The sequence below is a fragment of the Macrotis lagotis genome, chromosome 4 (assembly GCF_037893015.1).
Source record: "Macrotis lagotis isolate mMagLag1 chromosome 4, bilby.v1.9.chrom.fasta, whole genome shotgun sequence".
Classification (NCBI taxonomy): domain Eukaryota; kingdom Metazoa; phylum Chordata; class Mammalia; order Peramelemorphia; family Peramelidae; genus Macrotis; species Macrotis lagotis.
The window spans coordinates 77,449,571-77,470,374 of NC_133661.1; the positions used below are offsets into that span (position 1 = coordinate 77,449,571).

At 45.9% G+C, this 20,804-nt stretch overlaps 2 protein-coding genes across 4 annotated transcripts in view; one reads left to right on the forward strand and one right to left on the reverse strand.

Moving 5' to 3' along the window:
• Nucleotides 1–1,282: 1,282 nt before the first annotated feature.
• SFRP5 (secreted frizzled related protein 5) lies at nt 1,283–7,710 on the forward strand. The gene is made up of 3 exons (XM_074233198.1): nt 1,283–1,835; nt 4,489–4,566; nt 6,721–7,710. The coding sequence occupies exons 1-3, from the start codon at nt 1,283–1,285 to the stop codon at nt 7,065–7,067; spliced, it is 978 nt and encodes a 325-aa protein (XP_074089299.1). The 3' UTR covers nt 7,068–7,710.
• Nucleotides 3,085–20,804, reverse strand: part of ZFYVE27 (zinc finger FYVE-type containing 27) — a 34,260-nt gene continuing 16,540 nt past the window's right edge. For 2 of the 3 annotated variants that reach the window (XM_074233196.1, XM_074233195.1), the window contains exon 12: nt 3,086–20,402. In XM_074233196.1, coding sequence (XP_074089297.1) covers nt 20,338–20,402 — 65 coding nt within the window. In that variant the 3' untranslated portion in view covers nt 3,086–20,337. Of the gene's footprint in view, nt 20,403–20,804 lie in introns of all 3 variants that reach the window. The other variant, XM_074233197.1, reaches the window with a different exon arrangement.

A 20,804-nucleotide genomic window follows, 5' to 3' on the forward strand; every position in this document is an offset into this window, starting at 1 on the left:
CACTTTATGTTTTATAAAATTCTTTCCTCAAAGCAACCACGTGGTTCAGTCCAAGTATTGTTTTCATTTTGCAAAAGAGGAAACTGAGTGTCTGAGAGGTTTTGAGACTTTCCTATATCCGCACAGTCAGCCAGTGACAGAGCTCCCATGACCACCAAGTCGACTGTTCTTCCCGTTCTACCATAATAAGCCAGGTCTGGGGAGTACTGCCATCACTGTGTACCCACTCCCAACTCACCAGTCACTAGCTTTCTACTGCCCTCTCTTCCTAAAGGCAGAAGGATGACGGAGGACCCATGACCAAAGAGGAGACCTGGAGGCAGAAGATCTAAGCCCCAGTTCTTCCTTGTTATCTTGGGGAAATCATTCAGTTTCTTCACCTATAAGATGGCGGGAGTAGAAATCATGGGGAGGACGAGTGAGGATGGAGAGAGGGCTTGGTGAGTGGCACAGAAGACGAGCGGATGGTGGGAAGGGAGCCACTCGTCCTCCCCAAACTCACATCCACCCTTTTCCTGCTCAGCTCAGGAAGGTCACGTTGCGCTTAGTGTGTTAAGTCGGCGTCCTGAGACAGCCCTCGGGTTCCTTGTCGGCTGTGGTTCGGAGGGAGTTGATTCCTGTCTCACGTCTAACTCACAAGAAATGGGATCGGGGAAACAGGTGGAGATTCCAAAACTGAAGCCCAAGCAGAGGAGATGAAGCAAGACAGGGTTCCCTGGAGAGCCCTGTGGCGGGGGGGGCTCGAGAGAGCCCCAGTACCTCCGTGCCTCCACGGACCACCTCAGGGCCCACGGGCGGCCAGGTTCCGCCGTGGAAACGTTGTCTTCTACGGCTGCCCGCCGGGACCCGACGAGCAAGGCTCCTGATGAAGCCCAGCCTGCCTCGGCGGAGGGGGCCAGAGTCAGCCCGGGCCAGAATGGGGAGCAAAAGGAGCGGGCAGAGGTGTGAGCGGAGAGAAAGCAGAGCGGGAGGCGCGGGCCGGGGGTCGCGATAAGGGAGCCCAGGAGGGGGCGAGATAAGGAGGGCTGGAGGGGGAGCCGCGCCGGACCGGGCAGGAGCGGGGGGCCGGGCCGGGGGGGCGAGGGGGCCGGGCGGGCGGGGGCAGCCCCGGGGCGCGGGCCGCAGCAGATTGGCGGGGCCGTGGCCGGCGCTCCGAGGTGGGTGGTGCCAGGGCGCTCGGTCGGGCCGCCGGGCCCCGCGCCGCAGCCTCACACGCCGCGCCCCCGAGCCGCAGCCCGGAGCGAGCGCCCGAGCCCTGGCGCCACAGGCGGCCGAGACGGAGATGCGGGGCGCGCGGGGCCCGGCGCTGGCGGGGCCGGGGCCGGGGCTGGGGCTGGGGCTGCTGCTGCTGCTGCTGCCCGGCGCGCCGGCCGCCCGGGCCGAGGAGTACGACTACTACGGCTGGCCGGCCGAGCCCCTGCCCGGCGGGCCCGGCGGCCGCTTCTACTCCAAGCCCCCGCAGTGCCTGGACATCCCGGCCGACCTGGCGCTCTGCCACACGGTGGGCTACAAGCGCATGCGGCTGCCCAACCTGCTGGAGCACGAGAGCCTGGCCGAGGTGAAGCAGCAGGCCAGCAGCTGGGTGCCGCTGCTGGCCAAGCGCTGCCACTCGGACACGCAGGTCTTCCTCTGCTCGCTCTTCGCCCCCGTCTGCCTGGACCGGCCCATCTACCCGTGCCGCTCGCTCTGCGAGGCCGTGCGCGACGGCTGCTCCCCGCTCATGGGCTCCTACGGCTTCCCCTGGCCCGAGATGCTGCACTGCCACAAGTTCCCCCTGGACAACGACCTGTGCATCGCCGTGCAGTTCGGACACGTGCAGGTCACCGCGCCGCCAGGTAGCCGCCGCCCGCCGCCGGGACAGCGAGGCGCCCGAAACGCCGACCCTCTCCCGCCTCCCCAGTCCCTTCCCGCCCCCGACGCTGGGAGCCGTCTCTGCCCCTGCCCTGCCTCTGCCCCTGCCCTGCCTCTGCCCCTGCCTCTGCCCCTGCCTCTGCCTCTGCCCCTGCTTCTGCCTCTGCCCCTGCCCTGCCTCTGCCCCTGCCCTGCCCCTGCCTCTGCCTCTGCCCCTGCCCTGCCTCTGCCCCTGCCCCGGCCTCTGCCGTTCTCTGCCCCGGCCTCTGCCTCTGCCTCTGCCCCTGCTTCTGCCTCTCTGCCCCTTCCCTGCCCCTGCCCCTGCCTCTGCCTCTGCCCCTGCTTCTGCCTCTGCCCCTGCCCCTGCCTCTGCCCCTGCCCCTGCCTCTGCCCCTGCCTCTGCCTCTGCCCCTGCCTCTGCCTCTGCCCCTGCTTCTGCCTCTGCCCCTGCCCTGCCCCTGCCCTGCCTCTGCCCCTGCCTCTGCCTCTGCCTCTGCCCCTGCCCCGGCCTCTGCCTCTGCTCCTGCCTCTGCTCCTACCCTGCCTCTGCCCCTGCTTCTGCCTCTGCTCCTGCTCTGCCCCTGCCCCTGCTTCTGCCTCTGCCCCTGCCCCTACCCCTGCCTCTTCCCTTGCCCATCTCTGCTCCTACCTCTGCCCCTGCCCCTGCATCTGCCCCTACCTCTGCCCCTGCCTGTCCCTACCCCTGCCCTGCCCCTGCCCTGCCTCTGCCCCTGCTTTTGTCTCTGCCCTTGCCTGTCTCTGCCCCTGCCTCTGTCCCTACCCCTGCCCCTACCTCTGCACCTGCCCTGACCTCTGCCTCTGCCCCACCCCCAAAGTCTCTCTCACTCCAGTTTTGCCCATCACAGGCTCAAACTTCTTTCCTTCTCTTCTTTCTCCTTTGGAACAACCACAGGGCGCTTGAATCTACTTCCCAGCCCGAGGCCCGGTGTCAGAGGCACAGAATAATGGGGTGGGAGGAGGTGGAAACTGAGGCAATAAAAAGTAAAGACAACTGGCCGACAAACGAATAGTGTAGTGGCCTTAACCTGGGTTGGGACTCCACTGATATAGCCAGTCCTCATCTAGGCAATGCTCCCAAGCCCTCCCCACAATCTTTTCCTGGGAAATATGGACTCCAAGTGGCCCCCAACCCTGTACTCTGCCACCCATGACAGACTCTGAATCCTATCCAAGACTGACCCTGATGGCATGTTAACCCGCAAAATCCACTCCTGTCCCCACTCCCCCCCTATCCCCTCATTCCTTCACAAAAGCCCAGAGATGTGAATCCTTGAGGGTGAGTTCCTGAGGGGCTTTATTAAAGGTCTAGCCTTAACCTGCATTGGGTTGAGAAAGAAGAGTGAAAGGATCAGTGGAATGAAAGAGCAAAGAAGAGGCTGCCAGAAACCACTTCAGTGAGATGTTTTTCAGCCTTGGGTATTAACCCAAGCTCTCTCCTCTTCTTCCCTTGGAGATCAAAATGCAAACAAGTCCTTCAGTTTGCTTCCCCTTCTCTCTGAGTCCCTCTCACTCTCCCCCTTTGGCCCTGTGGGGTGAGGGGAGGAGGAACTAGCTGGAATCCAATCCTATCCCAGAACTGTTCCTTCCCTTATCCCATTTCCATCCTCTCTTGGCTAAAAGTGAAGTTCCCAGCCAGTCAGGTAGACAATTCCAAGATGAGCAGGAACATTCTCAAATACGTATTCTTCTTAGTTGGACGTTTTTTTCCTCTCCGTGGAAGCTCACTCTGATACCTGACTTTATGCTTTCCAACACTGTCCCCTTAACTACTCCATAACTCTCTCTAACCAGGCGGTGACTTTTTAATTGAACAGAGCTGGGCAGGACCAAGGCAATCCTATATTGTTGTCCCACCATGTTGGGGGGAAGCAGGTTGCAGATCCAGAAACTGATCACTAAAGGGCTCTGGTCTGGGAGAAGTAGACTCAGCTAGCCTTGGCAGTCCACGAATTTTCAGTCTCACAGGCGCCAGACTCTGTGAACCTGATTTAAGTCCTGTCTGTGATGCTTACTGGAGGCAAATTACATAACCTTTCCCCTCCACTTCTTCAACTGTAAAATGAGAGGGTTGGAAACCCTTCCAGATGATTCTATGGCCTTCAGACTAGCCCCTGGGGTTAAGCCCAGTGAGGGAGTTTGGTCAACAACAGTTCAGGGAAGCAGTAGGAGTGATAATCACTCTAAAATGGAGGGAGGTGGGAGAAAGGGCCCAAAATGCGCTCATGGCCAGAGGCTTCAGGGGCAATTGGAGCCTTGCTCACAGTCTCCTCCTTACTTTCTCTTGTCTACCGGGATCCAAAGTCAAGTGAAGTCAATAGGCATTTATTAAGAACCAGACACTGGACTGAGTGTTAGGAATACAAAGAGAGACAAAAATAGCCCTTGCTCTCAAGGAGCTCTCAGCAAGACAATAGGCAGACTAGGTATAGACTAGAAAAATTGGACATCTCAGGGAAAAGGAACTAGTATTAAGAGGGATTGAGTCTCATGCCCCTGGGGCCCTTATAGGTCCAGTGATCAGAGTGGACAGCAATGGGAAAAGAAGCCATGGGTGGGGGTGGTTAAAGTCCAGGAATGGAGGCATCTCCCAGCATCAGTTCTTCCTTCTCTCTGCAGTGTCAAAGATCTGTGCCCAGTGTGAAATGGAGCAGAGTGCAGATGGCCTCATGGAGCAGATGTGTTCCAGTGACTTTGGTGAGTATGGTGCCTTGGAGCCTCCCCTCAAAACCAGCCTACACCTGGCTTCCATTAAGTGCTATCTATATAAGAGATTCCTATAAAAGGTGTAACATGCATCTATCTGGGAGACATATTGCCTGCACAGAAAGGTGGGCTGCTAAAAATCCTACTTTTAAATAGATCTGTTCTTTAGTTCACATAAGATTTTCAACATACTTTGCATATCCAGGATATCATTTTCAGAAAACTAGAGACTATGGACAGAATATTTCCATTTTACAGATGAGGAAGCTGACTGTTACTTTCAGAGATGACTTGATTATAACTCCTAAGTGTGAGGGACAGGATTCAAAACATCCTGACATCACTCTCTTAAGTAATCATTGTCAGCATTTAAATGGATTGAAAAGGATTTTTCATACATTGTCTCATTTGTTCTTAACAACCCGGTAGAGGTAGGTTTTCTTATTATGCCCATTTTACAGATAGAGAAACTGAGATTCAAAGAAGTTAGAGGACTGAGGCAACTCACTGAGTTGTTCTCTAACCACTCATATATAGATAGATGGATAGATAAATAGACATGTACATGAATACACACACACACACACAGACACACACACTACATAATGGGTAATTACAAAAGAAGGCTGCAGGGTGAAAAGAAAACATTAAGAAGTAAGGGCACTAGGAAGCCCCCTTGTTAGAGGGGGTACCTGAGCTGTGCTTTGCCCAGGGTTAAACAGCTCACTGAGTTGACTAGGATTACTCTATTCTGAGAGTAGGCTTGAACCCTGATCTTCCTGACTGTGAGCCTAGGATCCATCCATATAACATAACCTGACTCAAGCCAGAAGCTTCCCACTGGCTATCTACAGATGAAAGGGCTCACACTGGAAAACTGAGGCTTAGATCAGGAAAATGACCACAGTAAAATAATTCTAGTTCCCTGAACCCAGGAGATCCAACTCCAGCAATGTTGTGCTCTCTTCTCATGCCTCTCCCCTGCCCTCAACAGTTTCTTTTCATCAGGTTTCCTGAAAACCCAAGACTTTCCTTCCCCTATAACATGCAGGACTTTGGCTAATCTTCTAGAGACCCTCGGTTTACATAGGCTTAACCACTAGATAACCCATCACATTTTCCCTGGGCAGTCAGTGTCAGAGTTGGACAGGAGTCAAAGCCAGGGCAGTGATGGGCATCTTAAAAATAAACACCATACTTCAATAGGATGGCCACTAGGTGGCATGGTGGACAGAGCATTGGACTTGAAGTTAGGAAGATCCAAATTCAAATTCTCCTCAGACTCTTCTGACCTATGTAAACCTGTGACTGTAATCTCTCTCAGCCTCAGCTTTCTCATTTATAAAATGGCAATACTAATAGCCTCTATCTCCAAAGGGTTGTTGTGTAAAGCTTTGCAAGCTTTAAAATACTATATAAATTATTATATCACATATATACTATATTATTTATTATTACTATTTATTATTACTAAGGACTATTTCATCAATGCAATTTAGTCCCTCTACCAGTGTAGATAGCAACCCATGTACATCTCATCCTGTATATTTCCTGTCCACAATTTTCCAAAAATCCCCCTTTTTAAATGGCCCATGACATTTGTTCAGTATTTGTAAAAATACAAGCTACAAATTATTTTCACATCTATTATCTTATTTGATCCTCATGACTACCTTGCAAGAGGTGGGCAGGGCAAAAAAATGGGGGTCAGTTAGGCGGCACAGTGGATGGAGCACCAGCCCTGGAGTCAGTAGGACCTGAGTTCAAATCTGTCCTCAGACACTTAATAATTAGCTAGCTGTGTGACCTTGGACAAGTCACTTAATAACCCCACTGCCTTGCAAAGCGAATGAGAGAGAGAGAGAGAGAGAGAGAGAGAGAGAGAGAGAGAGAGAGAGATGATACAGGGCCAATATATTTTCATTTTATAGATGAGGATACAAGTTTAGAGAAACTGGACAATTTGCCCAAGGTCACATACCTTACAAGTCCAGAATTCAGACCCAGGCCCTTTGCTCTTTCCAATCAATGCATCATAAATAGAAAAGCATCTCGGAATTGAAAGGGACTTGAGACAGTTCCACAGTATAGATTCCCTCCCTCCCATAAGCCTTCCTTACATCGTCCCTTCTATCCCTCCCACAGTAGTCAAAATGCGGATCAAAGAAATCAAAAGTGAAAATGGTGACCGGAAGCTAATTGGGGCCCAGAAGAAGAAAAAGTTACTCAAGACCGGGCCCTTAAAACGCAAGGACACCAAGAAGTTGGTGCTCTACATGAAGAACGGGGCCAGTTGTCCCTGCCCCCAGCTGGACAATCTGACCGGGAATTTCCTTATCATGGGGCGAAAAGTGGAAGGGCAACTTCTACTTACAGCTGTCTACCGTTGGGAAAAAAAGAATAAGGAAATGAAGTTTGCAGTCAAGTTCATGTTCTCCTACCCTTGCTCCCTCTACTATCCTTTCTTCTATGGGGCTGCAGAGCAGCACTGAAGGGTAGCCCTTCCTTCTTTCCCTCAGACCTATCTGGTCTCAACTGGTGCCTTCTCCCAGGTCTGCCTCTTCCAATCACTCCCTACCCCAGTCTTCCCTCCTGCTCTGATTCTGTAGGCCTGATGGAACGACCCCTTGAGTGGGAAGGAGGACTGTTTCCACATGGAAGGAAATGACAAACAACTGGCTAGATATTGCCATAGGCTAATAGGTAATATTCTGGCCTTAAGAGAAAGGTATGGTGTTGGGGAGTCACTCTCATTGGCCAGGATATAGTATGGTGCCCCTGCTTGGTACCAAAGGAATTGGTCTCTATCCCACTAACACTGTCTTCTCATGTTGAGGAGACTCCTGGGTCTCAGCAAGCAAGTTATGGGGCGGGGGCAATTGAAGAGGTTATTTCCAGAGGAAGGTAGGGCAAGGTAACATCTCTCATCCTCAATGATGGACTGGAGGGGTCTCATTCTGAAATATGATAAGCTCTGTTCCTCCCCTTACTTCATTCTCCCAGAAAGGAAGTTAGAAATGCCAGGTAAATGCATTATGGAGTTATCATCCAAGTCTCAACTTCCCCTCCTTCCCCTTCTATCATTGACTTATTCATAACCCCCATTTCCCCCACCCTTTCACTTAGGCTTACCTACCACTAGCCATGACTTAAAGGGGAAGACCAGTTCCCAGTTCTATGCAATTACTGCCCCCTACAGAATTTCTCCTGGGGCTTCTCACTTTCCATAATATTTACTTCCCACCACTACCACCCCCAATCATGTTTAAGTAAATTATTACTGGTGTTGAGGTCATAGGGGCTAGAGAATTTATGTCATTTGTTTTTTGTAAGTTTATAATTAAACCAGAGAAACCAACCAAAGAAATTGGACCAAAGAATTTCTTTGCCTGACATTCTCAGAGATTGGGGTGGGAGGGACAGGTCCACCTATGAATTCAGAAATACATATACTTCATCTTTAGCAGGTTAAGAACAATAACCTAATTGACATTTACATGGGCCTTTAAGGTTCACAAAATGCTTTTTCTTCTCATTGAGGTAGACACTGGAAGTCATGGGACCTCCATTTTGCAGATGTTCAGAGATAACAGAGTATGTGCTGAACCTGGTTTTAAAAGGATCTGAGTTCAAATCCAGATTCAGACACCTAGTTGTATGACTGAGCAAATCATTTCACCACTATCTGCCTCAATTTCCACATCTGTAACATGAGAATAAATAAGGTAACACATAAAAAGTGCTTTGCAGACCTTAAATGTGAGTGATCATCATCATCATTATTAGTATTAAGCATCTACTATATAGCAAACACTGTGTTAGATAGTGGGAATATAAAGACAGAAATGAAACCATATCCAAGTCACAGATAAGGGCATCTAAAACCTACACTGTGACTTAGGTCAGGCAGAAATTCCTAGTGACTTACTATGTACTAAGATGCCAATTAGCATCTTCTCTGCAATTTATAGTTCTAAAAAGTTACCTAGAATCATGGGGTCAAACTCAAGTAGACAGAAGCTGCTAAGTGGTCCATGAGGATCCCTGAAGATCACAGATTGGCAGTTTTTAAATGTCATGCTATCTACATTTTACTGTATTTTTACTTACATTTTTTTTCTCAGTTACATTTTAATGTTTGGGGCAACAGCCCATGTGTCTGACTTCTCTCCCCTAGAACACTGAAAAGTCAATTCTTGTCCAGTCACCCAGGTGATACTATGTGTGTAAGTCAGATCAGGAGGCACTTGAACCCACTGTCCCAGTTCTAAGGTCAGCTCTCTAGCCATTCAACTAAATATACAAAATTCATTACAAGTAATTACAAAGTAATGAGGGTGTGAAAGAAGTTTGAGAGTGAAGGGATCAGGAAACCCCCCTTTTTTTTCAGAAGGGGGACCTGAGCTGTGCTCAGTCCAAGATCACAGTTAATTTAGCAGCTGATCCAAGCAGCTCCTCTGGTTCCAGATCCCATGTTCTTCTAAACTCATCTGGTATTTTGTGAAGCTTTAGACCTTAAAGGCTAGGACAGATGTCACTGATTTCATTGAACAACTCCTTGGGAAGATAAGTCAGTATCAGAGGTAAGAGGAGTAAATGAGGAGGTTCAGTTACCCAGTAACTAGGTACATGCAATCAAATCTTCCTAATCAGAAAGTCTCTCTTACTGAGAGAAAACATAATATAGTGAAAAGGGCAAGGACTTGAAGTCTTAAAAGGTCTGGGTTTGAATTCTCCTCCTGGCACTCCCTAGCCATGTGTCCATAATAAAATTTTGTGTTATTGCTGTTGCTCAGTCATTTCAGTCGTGTCCTTTTCTGTGATTCCATTTGGAGTTTTTTTGGCAAAGATATTGGAATAATTTGCCAATTCCTTCTCCAGTTCATCTGACAGATTTGACAGAACTAAGGTACACAGGGTGAAGTGACTTGTCCAGGTTACCCACCTAGCATCCGAGGCCAGACTGGAACTCAGAAAGATGAGTGTTCCTGACTTCAGGTCTAGTATTCAATGCACTATCATTATTTCAGCTGATCCTCACAACAATCCCTGTCTTGCAGAAGAGGAATTCATGAGCTAACTGTTCACGTACTTCTCTGGGTTCCAGTGTTCTCATCTGTAAAATGGGGGTGATAATATTGTTTATCCCCTAACTCAGACTTTTTTTTGAGAGTATAATGCTCCACAAACCTTGCCCAAAGATGGGGAGGATTCACGCAAAACTCTATATGACAATCTTGGACAAGTCACTATGTGCTCCATAGACAAGCCCTTAGGGAGTGATCTGTACCTGCTGTCACACAACTAGTCAGTGACAAGATTAAAGTCTAGAATCTTCCTAACTCTAAGCCTAGTGTTCTATCCATTAGGCTGCACTACAGAGTAAATAAATATGAGCTATTTATTATTCTGTTTATTTGTCAGAGAGGAGCAGGGGAAGCCAGGATCCAAAGAAACTTGCCTGGAGAATTTGAACAATGCCCCCTCTTATTCTTGACCTTCAGATAACCAGCATCCCTATAAATGAGGAATTCATAGTTTAAGAACAATGAAGAAGCCAGGACACATTTGGGGATTTGAGGAAGGGCAGTAATCCCTCAAAGTTAAACTACTAAGTACATGAGACCTAAAAGTAGTGTCAGAAGAGAGCTGGATCTGGGTTTGAACCCTGATTCTGCTATCTACTAATTAAAGAACTATTTCTTAACAAAGCCTGTCCTGAACCAGAATACAAAGAAAGACTAAAATGTGACCTTGGACAAGTAACTTTTAACTATTCAGTGCCTCAGTTTCACATATGTAATATGAAGGGGTTGAGCTAGGCAACTTTCAAGGCATAAATTAATCATTCTCCACCTTACTGTGCTATAGATAACTAAGCTATTGAGAGGGAAGCTGCTCAGGGTTGCAGTGACTGGTAAGAGACATATTAAACCTGAGACCCTCCTTTCACAGCAGGTGCTTTTGCCACTGTGAAGGGTTTGGGTTACACAATTAGGTTACAGGAATTTGGCATGAGGGAATATAAGATTATAATAATGCCACTTTAGGGTTTTCAATGTACCATATATATATGTATATATGTATATATATGTATATACATATATATATGTATTATCCCATTTGATCTTTACAACAACCCTGGGAAATAATTATTATTATCTATTACTATTATTACCATTTTATACAGATGAGGAAACTGAGGCAGAAAGAAGTTAAGTCACCTGACCACAGTCACACAAATGGTAGTGTCTGAAGAAGAATCGGCACTCATGCCTTGCTCACTCCAGGTTACTCTATCCCCTATGTAGTTTGTCTATAAAAATGTAGGTGGCCTGGAGGATCAAAGATGCCACAAACTTTAAACAGGTGCACCAAAATGGAGCCAAGGCAGAAAGCCTGGCTGGGCATTCTACCACCATCTACCACCACCTTCTCTCCCTTTCCTCAATCCCAAAAGTCAGTTTTGGTGGCTATTCCTATGCTCTTGAATTTTTCCAGCTTTCCTTAGGCTCTCAGTCTACAAAGATGAGCACAAGTTAGCAGGTGCTGGATTTGATGAGGGCTCCTTCTAGAATGGTAATTCTTAACGAAGGGGTCTGTGGAAGACCACGAATTTGTATGAGGAAAAATATGTTTATTTTCACTAAATAAATTTAGCATTTCCTTCAATTATTGAAAAACATTATTCATAAGAGGGGTCTGTAGGCTGGCTTCACCACACTGCAGGTTTATGAATTAAAAAAAAAGTTAAGAACAATTATTCCTAGGGATTAATCAAGAAACGGCAATGGTGTTTTACCTGGAGGAAAGGAGAGAGCCCAGCCTCCATTTTCTCTCTGTCCAAGGGCCGATTTTACTATTCTATCCCCCACACACCCCAAAAAGGGGAAAAAAGCAGCTGTTTAAATTAAGAGGGAAGGGAAAGGAAAAATGGCATAATCCCAGGAATTCTCCCTCTGAAGAAAGACAGAGTTCTCTGAGTCCACACTAACAGGTGGGGCTTAAAATCCTTGCAGGCTGGAAGCACTGGGGTAGAAATCCCCCTCCCCAAGCAAGCAGGTGGGCCAGCCACAAAGTAAATACCAAGCATGGACAGTTTCCCCTTTGTCTCTGACTCAGAGGGAAAAGACACTGCCACCCTCCCTGAAGCCCTGCTCCCTGCCCAGTTGAACTCCTGAATCTGATCCTTGTCTCTGGTCAAATATTTGTGGATGCTTTCTTGGCAAGTTGGGACCAGGGATATTTTTCCACTGAACAAATTGGCCAACACCTCTCCTCTTGGTCTCGGCATAGTACCTACCTCTGTTAGGTGCTGGCCGATCAAGGAAGGGCCCACCCAGCTTGTTCCCTCACCCCATCTGACACTTGCTTCTAAAGGAACCCCAAGTCTTGTGGTCAACATCACTAGCTCCTTATTCGTGTAGAACATTTCAGTCGACAAAGAGCTTCACATTGACTCCCACACAGTCCTTACAAACTAGCCTGGGATGTAACTAATGACAACAGTTCATATTTATTTATAATATGTAAGTATTATGACCCTGGTCAAGTCTCTTAACCTTTCTCAGCCTTTGTTTCCTCATTTAGGGATATTTTACAAGGTCGTTGTGGAGACCAAATATCATGCAAATTACTCTGCAAACCTTAAAGCCCTATAGAAATGCTGGCTATTAGCAGTTATTATCATTACAAGGCATTTTCCTTGAAAAAAAGCTTGGAAAGGAGGTTCTTCAAGTTCTACACACAGGTGATGAAACTGAAGTTCAGAGGTTGGGTGATTCATCCTCAGTCACATAGTAAAAGCTGACACTTTAAAATCTACAAAGCACTTTATCTACATAATCTCAAAACTTCACAGTTGTTCGAGGTAGGAACTACAGATATTAATCACCCTTTTATTGAGGTTCAATAATGTGAAATGACTTGCCCATCAATTACTCATCTCAAAAGTGAAATCTGAATCCTGGTCTTCCTGACTCCAAGTGAGCACTCTATTCACTATGCCACAGTGCAGCCAAGATCTAGTCTTCAGGTTCAGGATCTCATCCTCTTTCAACTATGACACTGCCTCTGCTGTGTTCCTATAGGACAAATAGAACTGGGGAAATCAAGATACAGAGAAAGTGTGAATGGTTTGTCCAGGATTATATCAAGTGAATGGGAGAGCTGGGTGGGGTTCAACTCCAAGTCCAATACTCTTTGCACTCTTCCAGACTTACCACCACTTTCTGGGAAATTAAATTCAATTTGTAGACTAGGGAGTTTCTTCTGTCTTACTCCTTTCCTTCCCTTCTCCAGTGCCCCACCTCTTTTTTAATCCTTAGGCAACCTTCAGAGGCAGCATAAGAGAATGGAAAGAGCTGGATTTCCAATCAGCAATGACCAGGGCTCCATGAATACTTAACTTCTAACAGGGCTAGGTCACTGGGCAAATTACTTATTTTCAAAATTGGATGATTACCCCAGAGCATTGAGAATTACAAGGTATAATAGATGTAACCCTCAAAGCACTATAGAAAAGTCAACTTGCATTCTCATCACCCTATCTGTCAAGGTGGGACTCCTAGCTTAACTCCTTTCAGCATCTGTGATCAGCTCCAAGGACCAAGAGAGCAACAATGTCCTTGAGCTCTCAGATGACGGGTCTGGTTGTACCTACTTCCCCTTCTACAACGTTCAGTAATCAGAGGCATCAATTGCTCACACCAGAAGGTACCTTAGAGATCAATAGTCCAATTCCCTACTTTTTAGAGAAGAGGAAACTGAGAAAGGGAGGAAGTGATTGCCTGAGCTTATCCTGCAAATCTTGGCAAACTCAGGCCTAGAAGCCAGGTCTATTTGCCTGCCAGTCCAATGCCCTTTCCACCACACCCAAGCACTTGCATGGGAAAGCATCCCACATGGTCAACATCACTAGCTTCTTATTTGTGTAGAACATTTCAGGCTACAAAGAGCTTCACATCTATTCTCCCACATGACCCTTACAATTAGCCTAGGATGTAGCTGACAACATATTTATTATATGTAAGTATTATGACTCTAGTCAAGTCTCTTAACCTTTCTCAGCCTTGGTTTCCTCATTTAGGGATATTTTACAAGGCTGTTGTGGAGACAACCTTGTAGACCCTATGGTTCAAACCAACACGAGTCCTCAAAGACCAAGCTTCCATCTTGGTGACCAGCTGGAGTTTTTAAGGCTGGAGATGCAGGGATCTGAACCCTCCCCCTCATCCCTGGCCCTGACTTTATCCTGCTTCTGTTCCCAGCAGAGGAGGTCACATTCCTGAACCACTTTGCCAACTGTAATCCTGACAAAAGTTCACTCCTTGGGAAAATCCTCTAGGGAACTGTTGTGGCTGGAATGTATGGCTGGGTTCTAGCTCCCTAGTAAGGGGAGCAGAATACAGTGGGATGGAAGGAAAAGCTGAAGCTGGAGAAGTGGGGGAAGGGGCCTGAGGAGTCTGGAATCTCACAGCCCCCAGACAGGCTGGGCGTGAACGGAATGTGCTGTGTTCAGTGTTGGGCTTGAGGCCCAGCTATCCAACCCATCACAATCTCTTGGCTGAGGGAATAAGACTGGAAGGGGCAAGCAGAGGTTACTAGAGGCCACTAAGTTTAAAGATTTCTATTAGAAGACTGGCACTTATTCTCCAAAAGTGCAGGTGGAGGGGACCCAAGCCCACTTCTCTCTTATTCAGCATCTGTGAAGTTTGGGGGAAGAAGTGAGGATTACTCTTCAACCACCTCCAAGACACTGGCTCATCCGATTTCCATCAGTCATATGATGGAGGCTTGGTCCAAGTGGCACCTCTAAGCCTCAGTTTCCTCATCTGTAACACTTGTACTTACTGACTCACAAAATCAAAGGGAGGAAAGTACCCTGTAAACTGTGGAGGCTCCCTAAGTATGTATTGTTATCAATATTACTACATATCCACCTCACTAGGAAAAACTTGTCTGGTGGGTCAGTTAGGCCTCACTGGAGACAGATGAAGGCTCCAGAACAAGAGAATAGGGTTGAGATTTCAGCTGAGTGCCAGAGTTAAGGGTATGAGCTCCCTTTAGTCAATGTCCTGATAAGTTATGATAAAAATAACTAGATGACTCCCCCCCCCAAATCTTACAAACTTGTAATCAGGACTTGGGGTAAGGATGGCTAGTTCAAACCCTTATTCCCTCTTCAATCCTAAGCATCACTTCATCTGTCTTATTTTTTCATTTTTAAAATAGACATATTAATAATATTCACATTACCTACCCCTAAGGTTACTGAGAAAAGAATTCTGCAGCCTTTTATAAATGTGAACTATTTTTTTTATTGACTCTCATTTTCTTCTATTCATTCTTCTAAAGATTTGCCCTCTTTGACCTTCATAATAACCCATTCACATCCCTAGATAGCAATCAAATAAACCCTTAACCTCTCCTTTCTCCTAGCAAAACAAATTCCTTTCCTGTTCCCTATAGTACAGACATTTTTGCTAACTTTGCTGCTCTTCTCTGAATCTTCTCCAGTTTCAATTCACCTACAATGTACTGAGCTGTTGAATGTCTCCATTTCCATTTTATGACTAAAGGTGAGCACAAACCTCTAATATCAAGGTCCAACTAACAGAACCCTGGATGACAACTTGGGAACACAGGAACAGAGGAGATGCTTCTGGTGATGTGAGCAAAAAAATGACCTTAGTAGTTGATCAGAACCCCTCTATAGCAGAAGGAAAACTCCTGAGGCACTTAGGTTTGGGAAAGAAGACAGAATCCTCATCACCAAGAGACAGCTAGGTGACACAGAAGATTGTGTCCTAGACTTGGGGTCCGGAAGATGCGAATTCAAATCCTGCCTAACACTGACCAAACATGTGACTTGTTCCTTCCATCTGCAAAATGGAGATAATTACAATACTTATTCTCAGGGATAGTTGTGAGGATTAAATGAAATGACATATATAAAGTTCTCTGTACACTATACAAATGCTAACTTTTGTTATCACAAATAGCTCACATAGGGGCTGCTAGGTAGTAGATGGTGCACTGGCCCTGAAGTCAGGAAGATCAGAATTCAAATGTGACTCACATACTTTTAAAAAAATTACTTAGCTATGTGATCTAGGGCAAGTCAGTTAACACCACTGCCTTCCCCCCGCCAAAAAAATACTCAGAGAAGTGCTTTAAGATTGGCAAAATACTTTCTTTACAACAACCCTATGAAGAAGGTCATGCAAATATTTTACACCCATTTTATAGATGAGGAATCTAAGGCTCTATATAAGAAGCTAAGTGACCTGTCAACACAGGTCCAGCTCCCTCTTCACACCACTCTCTCCAGTCAGAGGTCCTAGTCCTTGACGGGATAACTTGGGCATGTGGCTTCCTTCTGAGAGAAAAATCAAGCCCCCCTCCCTGTCCATATCACCAGAAACTGAATTCACCAACAAGGGAGTTCCCAGAGCTCACACAGACAGCATGCTAAGGTTCATAAATCTGTGAGACAGGGTGGAGTTTAAAAAAAAAATCAATTACAGAGAGGCTAAATGACTTGTTTGTTCTACTTCATGAGATACAAAGTTTCAGGGGAAGTACTTGAACTTGGCCAGGTCTTTGGGTTCCAGTTCCAGTTGTCTTTCCATTTAACAGCCCACAGTGACACCCAAATCCAATTCAATTCTGTACTTGTGCCTACTGTGGGAAAAGTTTGTGGGGTAGACAAAAAAGGTGGGGAAAATGTGGTGCTTGTAATAAGAGTTTACAATCTAATACCTGAAGGAGGTCTATTCCTGGTTCCCTTGAAAAATCACTTCTTAGGAAATTGGGGGTTAGGAGGGATTTTTGCATCAAGTTTCTCTGATAAAGGTCTCATTTCTAAGCTACATGGGGAATGGAGTCAAATTTTTAATAAAAGCTATTTCCCAAATGGTAACTGGTCAAAGGATATGAATAGATAGCTTTCAGAGGATTAGAGTTCTAAAATATCAAAAGCTAGATAAAAATGTTCTAAACCATTCATTAGAAAAATGCTGATTAAAACTGAGATACCAACTCATACCCATTAGATTGGGTAATGACAAAAATGGAAAATGATAAATAGCTGAAGAACTTCACAAAAACACTAATGCATTGTTGGTGGAGTTGTGAACTGAGCCAACCATTCTGGAAAGCAATTTGGAACTACACCCATAAAGCTATTAATCTGTGTGTATTCTTTGATCAAGTGATATAAAATCCTTCCCCAAAGAAATCAAAGAAAAATAAAAATAAATATAAATTTATAAAATATTTATAGCAGCCCATTTTGTGGTAGCAAAGAATTAAAAATAGAATTTTAAATTAAATAAAAAATTAAAAACAAATGATGCCTACCAATTGGAGAATGGCTGGACAAGTTATGGAATTTGAAGATGATGAAATACTATCATGCTATAAGAAATGATGAATAGTATGATTTCTGCAATGTGAAGTGAGCAAAACCAGGAAACCAATCTAGTCACAAAATCCTAAGAACAATCAGCTTCAAAAAACTCAAAACCTCTAATCAAAACAATAACCGATCACAGTGCCAAAGGATTCATGATGAAACATGCTCTCTACCACCAAATTGAGAACTGATGAACTCAGACTGTGTTTTGCTTTTCTAGTTTTCTCAATGGATAGGAGAGGACAAGGGAAACAATTTGGAACTGAAAATTAAATAAAGTTAAAAAAATGACAGTAAACAGATAGACCATAAGAATAACAATCTACATACAATAGGGATCTGCTCCAAATTAGCTTCCCTAGGCCTGTATGCCTCAATTCATTAATGTTCTTTATTTAAGGAAAAAAATACATAGCATAACTGGCTTTTGACATAAGGTTCGATGACATTCCTGATAAGCTCTGAATGTGATTTAAAAAAAAAATTCCATTCCTAGTTTCTGCACCTCCAAAAACAGGGTCAGCTTTAGGCAAAATTGCAAGTATGTCCTTAAGGTCTAGTCTCTTCTTTCTGTATCCCTCCCTTTCCCTATTTCCACTCCACCACCCATCCCTGATTTTTCTTCTTTCTGATATCCACTGCCTTTTGCTCTCCCAGTGTTTAAAAAAAAAATCCCAAGTTTAAGATCAAACTAAGAGGAGGCCTTTACTGCTGCCCACTTGAATTCCCCACTCAATCCAATTTCTCCTACATTTCCTCATAAAAACAGGAAAGAAGTTCAGCTTTTACTCATTTGGCATCATCCACAATGTTCCAGGGGCAGCTTCTACTCCTGGCCTCTTTAAAGGTCACTTGCAAAGATTATGACAAACCACTCTAGTTGCTCCTTCATAATCATGCCCAGTCTCAAGGCCAAAGTTTCTTGCATAATGAGGTCAATAGAGGACTTCCCAAAGGGATGGAAATCAACCCCTGAACCTGGTTAGGATAAACAGGGCAGATAAAGTCTGCAGGGCAGACTTCAGAATTCAGGGCCACCCAATCTGAAATTTCACATGCTCTAGCTTCCTCACCCCTATCCAGAGACCTCCATAATCATCTAAGATAACTCCTTTACTCAAGCTAGTCTCATCAAACTTCCCTCTTCAGCCCAAGCACTTGAGATACCAGAGACAGAAGGCTACCAAAAGGGGTCACACTTTCTCATTATTGTCATCTTCTTTATGCTACAACTAGAAAATTCAGTGTTACAATATACAAAGGCCACCCCTTCCCGATTTTTCATTTGTACTGCCCAGAAACCCAACCTGCCACCAACCCCACTTTCCAGCATCTGCTGCTGTCCATGGTGTCCCCTCAGCTCTCAATCAATTTTGCTTGGTCTGTCTTGATAAGGATTGGTTCTTATTTTCATCACTCCAAAGTCAGCAGTTTTACTGAATTCTCCTATTTTCCAGCTCCATCTCTCAATCTTGGAAGGCCACAAGTCTGGTCCAAGAGTGAGTGCTTCTCCCAGTTAACAGGAGAAAGGTCTTCAAAATTCCTCCCCTGCAGCATTAGAGATTACCTCCCCTAGGCATCAGCCCAAGGACTAGATGGCTACTCTTTGCCTATAATCATGTCTTGGTGGTAGCAGCTATTTAATTAAGGAGATGACAGAAACAACAAGACAGCAAAAGTCTCAATTGCAGCAATCACTGTAGTCCAAGATGGTACTCGCACAGCAAATAGGGCAGGGACAGAAAAGAGAGGTCCAGTTACCCAGCCCCAAGAGTAAAGGTTTTACAAGAATTGAGAAGGGTAACACAAATGGCCTGATGAAGTTTTATTGTTGTCCCCATATATATAGAGACTTCTTTAGCAAACCTCCAGTGTAAAGCACAGTATATTCAAAGCTCTCACTTCTAAGGAGAAAGAATGGAAGAGATGGTAGATAGGGAGGCACAAAAGTCCAGTTGACCCCAGGGGAATCCCAGGGCAGCCTCCAACTGAAAAGGGGGCAGATAGGAAGGGGAAGGATGAGGTCCTGAAATACCTTAGGTGTTAAGTCCTATGTCTGAAGGAACCTTATAGTTCCAGAAATAGTCTCTGGGTAAGGGCAGTCCCAGGTTCCTCTCTAATCTACTGCCAACACCCCCTGTTCCCAAGAACCACATCATAAATAAATAAATAAATAAATAAATGTTTCCAAGATATGGAGGGAAATGCCAGTGTAGAAAGAGAATCTGACCAGGCTCAAAGTTTGGTCCTCAAGAAACTAATAAAAGAGTGTGGTCAGCTTCAAACAATCTATTAACAGAGCATGGCCAGAAGGCCATAGAGGCTCAAAGGAATATCCTGACTTTACTACTACATCTTTGAGCTCATCCATGATATAACATGAGGAGCCTTGGCAACTTGGAGAAAGAGCCACAGTCAGTTTAAAAGAAAATGGAACAGCTATGGGACTGGACAGCACAAGGGAAATCTATGGAGGCCTCAACAGAAATGGGAAGAAGCTAGCCAGTTCCCAAGTTGCCTCTCCACCCTCTTACCTTCCAAGGGAAGTGACTGTGAGAATGGGTTGGGGGGAGGGGGTAGCTAAGGGCTGCAAGGATCAAAGCTTCATCACTGCCTTAGATCCAGTTCACCCAGAGTTAACTGGCTGACTTCTAACTGGTCATTCATCCTTCCAGGTTCTTGACAGTTACAGCCCCAGGTCATGTGGTGGCATCCTGCACTTGCCCTTGGAGGGGGTTGAAACAACAAGGACAGGGAGCTATGACAGCCTCCCACCATCTTTACCCAGGTCCTCCTGGAAAACCCCCCTGAGGTCAAGTACTTTGGGGTTTCTGTCCCTATGGGCTGATGGGTGATGAAGGATCCTTTCTAGTTCTGGGGTCCCAGTTCATTCCATAACTCCCAGCATCATGAAGGCCACAGGATGAAGGACAAGCCAAACTTACAAATAATCAGACCAAGATGTGCCTTCACTCACTGCTGCCCACTCTAATTCCCCATTCAGTCCTGCTTCCCCTCTAGTCCACTATTCCAGCAGACACCTCTAGCAATCGAGGGACTCCCCCGCACAGAGATCTGTAGGAAGCTATCATTCCAGTCATTCAGAGGAATACAAAGAGAAGCTGGAAATGTCATCAGTGACCCCAGGCAGGTATGTCTCAGGTGGAGAAAGGAAGGGGAGGCACCTCTCCAGTGTTCACCCCAGCTCTGCTCAGCTCTGTCCAACAACCTCCACACACTGACAGGAGGGATCTGGGGAGACTCTAACTGCTAGCCTCTGGAACAGGCTCAGGAGAGGAGGGGGAGTAGGGTGGGCTCACAAGGGCCACCCCATGACTCTCTTCTCACTTGCTCAGGGTCTGGTTACATGAGCCACACACAAATACAGTCTCTCTCTGTGCTTCGGGGGCTGAAAAGAAGAAAGAATTCAGTGAGAGACATCCTATACTCCCACCTCAGTACCCTGACCACAGAAAGAAGAAAGACACTCATCACTTACTTGTTCCTGCAGATGGTAAGGAGAACTAACCCCTCTTTATCACTAACTCTAGGTTGCCCCACTATTTCCAACTTCCTTAATACTGACAACCTATAGAATTTCTTTTCCATGGAAATGGTAGTCTTGAGAAATCCTGGGAACTTCCAGGCCACCATAACATTAATATTCTCTCCCAAGGAATCAGAGGCAACTTTAAGAACTCACAGTAATTATTGTTTGCTAGAATTTTTTTTAAAACAAAACAATGTAAACAAAGCCCCATAACTGGGATCCAAATCTCTCAATGCTTGTGCCTTAAACTTTGTCTTCACC

Bases quoted from the DNA above. Each gene is read 5' to 3' on its own strand.
- SFRP5 (XM_074233198.1), top strand. From the start codon at position 1,283: ATGCGGGGCGCGCGGGGCCCGGCGCTGGCGGGGCCGGGGCCGGGGCTG. The intron at 1,836-4,488 runs GTAGCCGCCGCC...TTCTCTCTGCAG, and splicing joins GCAGGTCACCGCGCCGCCAG to TGTCAAAGATCTGTGCCCAG. The intron at 4,567-6,720 runs GTGAGTATGGTG...TCCCTCCCACAG, and splicing joins GATGTGTTCCAGTGACTTTG to TAGTCAAAATGCGGATCAAA.